The 5,979-nt window shown below is 46.7% G+C and overlaps 1 protein-coding gene across 1 annotated transcript in view; it reads left to right on the top strand.

Annotated features, from left to right (window-relative positions):
• Nucleotides 1-874: 874 nt before the first annotated feature.
• The window catches only part of ZMAT2 (zinc finger, matrin-type 2), a gene marked incomplete at its 5' end in the record, with an annotated part of 6,547 nt that continues 1,442 nt past the window's right edge, over nt 875-5,979 (top strand). The window contains 4 exons of the mRNA XM_009696599.1: nt 875-968; nt 1,479-1,602; nt 2,718-2,791; nt 5,108-5,253. Of these exons, the coding sequence (XP_009694901.1) occupies nt 875-968; nt 1,479-1,602; nt 2,718-2,791; nt 5,108-5,253 (438 nt within the window). The remainder of the gene's footprint in view (nt 969-1,478; nt 1,603-2,717; nt 2,792-5,107; nt 5,254-5,979) is intronic.

Here is a 5,979-nt window from a genome sequence, read left to right as displayed (position 1 = left end):
TGATAAGAATAGTCTTTGTATTCTTCAGTGCTAGCTTCACCTGAATTCAGCTTTTCCTCACGCACCTTACCCTGTCACTGCCAGTTTCGGGTGCTGTGGGGAGCTGCCGAAGGGCCAGTCTGCCTCAGAGGTGGTTCTTGCCTTCCCTGCATGTCTGCAGCGTGAAGCTGCAGGAGCAGGACAGCTTACCATGCATTTCGTACAGGTGCTTCCCTGGTATCTCCACACCCTGACTTGACAGATGGGCTTTCAGAGCTTTTTCTGGTTTGCTTGTACACGTCTCACTTGAAAAACCTATACTAGTTCCTATGATTTCATAGCAAATTTGGCGCTTTGATTTCTGTAATGTGTAGACATGCTGCTGAGAGTAGGCATACACAGCCTTCCGTACTCCTGCATTTTAATCAAATTCCTTATAGCTCGTGTAGTCTTTCACGGCTTCCTCATCTGGTATTTGCAACTTGGGTTTAATTGACTTTTGGAAGAAGTATGTGTAATCTGCTAATGATTGTGCTGTGTTTGTTAGGTGATGCTTCTGAGGTCTGAGATCAATCAGTTTAAATCCCGTTTGTGTCTGGTTTTCAAAGTGAAAACCTGGGTGATCATCTCAGGAGCTATTAAGATAAACACATAACTTTTCTCAGTGTTTTGAAATCTTTCCAGAAGAAGTAGAATTAGGCATCCTGAGTGTTATTCTCTTAAGCTACATTCTTAATTCCTAGATATGAAAACGGAGGACATGGGGATACAACGTAGTGCCCCTAATTTACTGCTGTGACCTCACAGGCCAAGTGATTCCACCTGTTTCCCCAGTCTCCCCTCGGAGCTAGTCAAACTGTATAATAAATGTTAATACACTTTGTTTCCTTCTCAGACTAAGAACTTGGACTTCCGCCGAAAGTGGGACAAAGATGAATATGAGAAACTTGCAGAGAAGCGGCTCACAGAAGAGAGAGAAAAGAAAGATGGTGCGTAGTGTACTGACTCCAGGCAAGCTTTGCTCATTTGGCAGTGAGTCACCCAAACCCTTTGAGTTTAAGAGAGAGAGAGCAGCTGGAAGTGAAATCCCAAAGGGAAATAGCAGCAGTTCAAGGCTGGCTTGCTCTCATCCTTTTTCCTATGGTTACCAGTGAATATGTTTTTTTGACAAAAGTAATTACTGAGAACCTTTGCCTCTTTTTACCTATTCTTTGGGGAGGGAGAGGAACAATCAACCCCTGGAAACAAGGAGATCTCAGAATATGACCCAAGTCAGAGCTGGGGATACCTCACAGATCTACCTGGTTCTAATAGGAACCAGGAAATAGTGAGGAGGAAATTATATCCTTTACTGATTTAAAAAAAAAAGGTTCCATTTCTGCATGAATCAAGTAGTTCCCAGGTTACCGGCAGGCCCCTCTTCATCAAGGGCAATGTGAAATCTGGCATGTTGGCTTGACCTTTTTGATAAACACTTTGGTTTTTTGCTTGTGTTGTAGGCAAACCAGCTCAGCCCGTCAAAAGGGAACTTCTGCGGCACCGAGACTACAAAGTGGACCTGGAATCGAAGCTGGGGAAAACCATTGTCATCACCAAAACTACCCCTCAGTCAGAGATGGGAGGGTAGGTCGTGGTCTTTTTGTTGGGAGTCTCAGAGTTGTGCTGGTGACACTGGAGGCTGTCATACAGCAGTGAGCCCTTAGGGTGCACCAGGAGGTGATTTCCTCTTGTGATTTGTGCCTGGTGCAATGGTGCTGCACTGTATTACATCTAAACTGCGTCTTCTGGGGTAGTGTATCGAAGAGACACAGCAAGCTGAGTCCCTTCATACTTGATATCAGTGTTGCCCATCTCTAGAAACAACTGAAGCAGATCTCTGCTGCCTGCTTGAGTTTCTTTAGCCACGAGGCCCACATGCAGTGAGTCTCTGTCTGCTGTTGATTTGAGTTTCTGGTTTGGATATCTGCACTGGGAATGAGAGAAACATCCAGATACCTGTCCTTAGGAATGATGTTTGGCCACAGTTTGTATGGATTGTGTTCAGCCAAAGGCTGAAAGGATTCTTAGCTCATCCTAAGCTGTCAAGAGTTTGAAAAGAATGCATTGAGTTTGTACCATCTCAAGAGTAAGCCTGTTAGTGTCTTACTGTCATAGCCTAATAGCCAGCAGCGCTAGGGAGATGTGCAGCCCTGAACAGCATCCAGGGGTGGAAATGCAGGCCCTGGCTGGGTTTTTGAAAAGATGGGCAGAAACCACTGCTGTATAAATCAGGGAGTTGCTCCTGTGAGGTGATAGGGATGGGAGAACTTAACCTTGCAGCCAGGTGAGAGCCTTCAGCAGGCTGCAGTGCAGAAACCTGGGCTGCATCGCCAGCCCTGCAGTGTCACAGAGTCCATTCCACCCTGTTGGTTGTGACTGGAAGGGGAAGATACTGTGGCTGATGCATTACAGATCAGCTCATAATTTAGTTTCTGTCATCTGTCAGAGTGACGTCGGCATAAGGGTTGGTGCCTGCAGTACCCAACCCGGGCAGCTCTGTCAATCCTGGGGTGTGCCCTTGCACATTTCTTTTCACTGGGGCTCCCTGTAAAGGAAGTAGCTTCCCTCTTGCTGTGGAGAAAGGACCCATATCTCAAGTGACATGCAGATTTCACATTGTAGATTATCTCAAATAGTTGTTCTGTGAGATGAGGTTTGTCTCATGCTTTGGAGTTAATTTTTTCTCTTTCTCCTGCCAGATATTACTGTAACGTATGCGACTGTGTGGTGAAAGACTCGATTAACTTCTTGGATCACATCAATGGCAAAAAACGTAAGGATAATTTTTCTGCCTTGTTGGAGGGTTGGTTGAGTTGGAGGGCTGCTGCAATGCTCTGGACTGTTCCCTTTGTGCATCACCAGTGTCTGAGGGCCAGACATTTATATGTGGATCAAAATGTGCTTTGGAGATCAGGATGTAAGCAGTGTTTGCTCATGAGAGCTGTGGAGGTGCCTTTATCTCCTGGCGCCATCCAAGGTGCTGGACCATTTTCATGGACTAAGCCCAGAAGAAATAGTGATTGGTTTACTCTGGTTAGGTGGACGTATTTTCCCACTCAGAGTGTCTACCCTGCGAGAAGCCCAGAGTCAGCAGATCCTGATGTCTCCTTTGAAAATCTGGGGAGAGACTTTTTTACAGCACTGAAACTTTCAAGAAGTTCTTATCTAAGTAAAAGGTATGGGACTAGCCCGTTTTTGGATTGGAAACTTCTCTTTGTAGAAGTTGAGTATGAAGCTCAAAAAATAGCTGGTCCCTGAGCTCCAGAGTATGGATCAGAGTTTACAAGGGCAGAGACTGTGGTTTGCTGAGGATGAGCCGAGACAGGAGTGGGGCAGTTTGACTCTAGAGTTGGTTCCAGCAGGGTGGTGGTGTTAATTGTCCTGTACCTATCACTGACTTTTCTCTTCGTTGCTGTAATGATGCAGTTAACTTATGCCTAGATAAAGACAAGAGAAAAAAATTCCCAGTTTATCAGTCTGTTCCCTTACTGTGTTTAACTTGAAAAAGAGGACTCTACCCTTGTTGAACTGACTCTCATTTCACAACTGGGCGTTGCTTCTCCTTGACACATTCAGAGAGTGGAGAAAGTGAAGAAAGTAAAAGAGCAGCAGGACGCACTGACACACTCTTGCCACGTTTTCTGCTCCTGAAGGTGATTTTGGCTCCCTGTGGAAGTCAACAAATGGCCCCTTTACCAAAAGGCAGCGATGTATGCGATCCAGACCTGCACACTTGGCTGTTTGAACCTTTGAGAAATGGGGGGTTCAGAAGAGGACCTCACGGCCAGTTTGTTGCACCTAGGAAAAGAAAACCCAATGTGTTAAAGCCCTGTGCTTTTCTGCGAATGGGAGGAGGACACTGAAGTGCCTTGTTTGTCATATTGGGAGATTTTAGCAATAAGTTGATATGAGACAATCTGGAATCAAAAATCCTGGCATGACTTTGTGCATGGGCCTGAGGTGAAGGGTTGGAAAGAGGTTGATGCATAGCTCTTCAGTACAATATAATTTACAGAGTAAGTTTGGGAGCTTCTGATCCAGTCCATAAATCTGACTGAAACCTGCTTGTTCTTGGCAGCCCTCTTACTAATTCCTGGTGTGTAGTTTGAGCTTCCAAGTGCTGCTGTGTCCCTGGGACAAACCTGTGCCCGGCTGCTGGAGTCAACAGGCTGGATCCACCAGGCAATGCAGGTTGGAGACATTGCCGAGGGTGGCCCCTTCAACCTAAGCTTATTCATGAGCAGAAACCTGGGAATCTGCTCTAAAGAGCCACTGAATCAGAGACCTGGCTTAATATTTCATGTCTGCTTTAGCTAGAAATGTCCTGCATAATCAGGATCTCTAACTGAGTGCCACTGATGTCTTGTTTAGCTTCTCCCACAGCTGAGAGATGCCAGCCTGTCAGTTTTATTCTGGCTCCATTTTCAACACTCCACCCTTTTTTTTTGTTTTTTTCCCACTAGTTCAAGATTACATTTCCTGAAGCATCAGAACACCAACATGATGGGGAGCATCCTAATAGGGAACCTTAAAAGAATAGGCTGCGCTCTTCTTGTTACAAGTAATGTACAGATTGTTGTAGTTGCTGGCTGATTTAGGTTGTGGTGTCCGCCTAAAGCCCATCCCTTCCGACATCAGAAATCCCAGTCTGCATAGGAACGTGGGACCAGATGAGGACAGAAAGTGTGTACCTCTCTGTGGGAGGAGGCACTGCAGTGTCACACTTCCCAAGCTGGCTGTGGGTTACCTGGCACATCCATGGTGAGACGTGGTGTGGAGAGGAGTCTTTGAAGGCTGAGCTGTACCAGGCTCTACTGCTTGGGAACACGGGGGGCAATGCCGCTCCCTGCATTTCGAGTCGTGGGTGGCCTGCGAGTCGGTGCGGTTAGGTCAGGTTGGAGCACTGAGCCTTGAGGGCGTGTGGCCTTGTGTGTGAGTGTAGTCTGGCCCTGGAAGCTGCTTTGAGGGGACAGATGACAGGCAGGAAAAGGCTGCTGTGTTGAGATATTTAAATTGGAATCGGGGACTATGTGCAGACCATGAATGGCTGTGACTATTGCTGAACACAGCTGATTCCACTGTTTTCTAGACCAGAGAAATCTGGGCATGTCTATGCGGGTGGAGCGCTCCACGCTGGACCAGGTGAAGAAACGCTTTGAGGTGAACAAGAAGAAGATGGAGGAGAAGCAGAAGGACTATGACTTTGAGGAGAGGATGAAGGAACTCCGTGAGGAGGTGAGTGTGAGGAACCACTGATGAAGTAAAGCCCCCCAGAAACATGTTTTGTGAGGAAATCAACCCTGGTTCCTAATCTTGTTCCACAGAAGCCTGGTTCTTGGTAGCATGGGCTTCTCGTCTGCTGCTATGAGTGGGTTTTCTTTCTTTGTTGTTTGCTTTTTAAAAAGCGTGCTGCTGCTGTCCCTGGAAACCCTCTTTTCCATCTTTCTGTGTGAGGATAACTTTTGATGCTCAGGTTTCCACTGAGAGCAGCACAAGGCTGACGGTGCACCTGTTTCTTGTCGCCCATTAGTAGTGTTTGAACTTCTGTGCTCTGATAAGCAGATCTGTGTGTTTGTCCCTTCCACGGTTCTTAGGATTGCTGGGATCCTTCTCCACGTGGCACATTGCTTCTGTGTGGCTTCCTAGAGCATGGAAGGGCTTTGTGAGTGGTGTGCTGTGGTGTGAGATGTGTGTGGAGACAGTGAAAGACAACAAATTCCTCTCAAACCTGGGCTTAGGTGTCAGCTCCCTGACATGAAGATCAAGTTTATTTGAAAACCTGACAGAGTTCTGAGAGTTGAGGAGCTTCTGCGGATGCTTCTCCTCCATCAATAGCCACATAACAACTGAACATTAAAAACTGTTGCCCGTTTGAGTCTCCCTGCCCAAACCCTGAGCTTTGCTTCACTGCAGAGCTGCACACAGAGCAGTCCTGTGCTCTGCTCTCAAGCAGACTTCGAT

This window comes from Cariama cristata, unplaced genomic scaffold (genome assembly GCF_000690535.1).
Source record: "Cariama cristata isolate BGI_N322 unplaced genomic scaffold, ASM69053v1 scaffold27593, whole genome shotgun sequence".
In the NCBI taxonomy this organism is placed as follows: domain Eukaryota; kingdom Metazoa; phylum Chordata; class Aves; order Cariamiformes; family Cariamidae; genus Cariama; species Cariama cristata.
The sequence above is the reverse complement of the archived record's forward strand: the minus strand, read 5'-3'. Positions and strand labels throughout refer to the sequence as shown.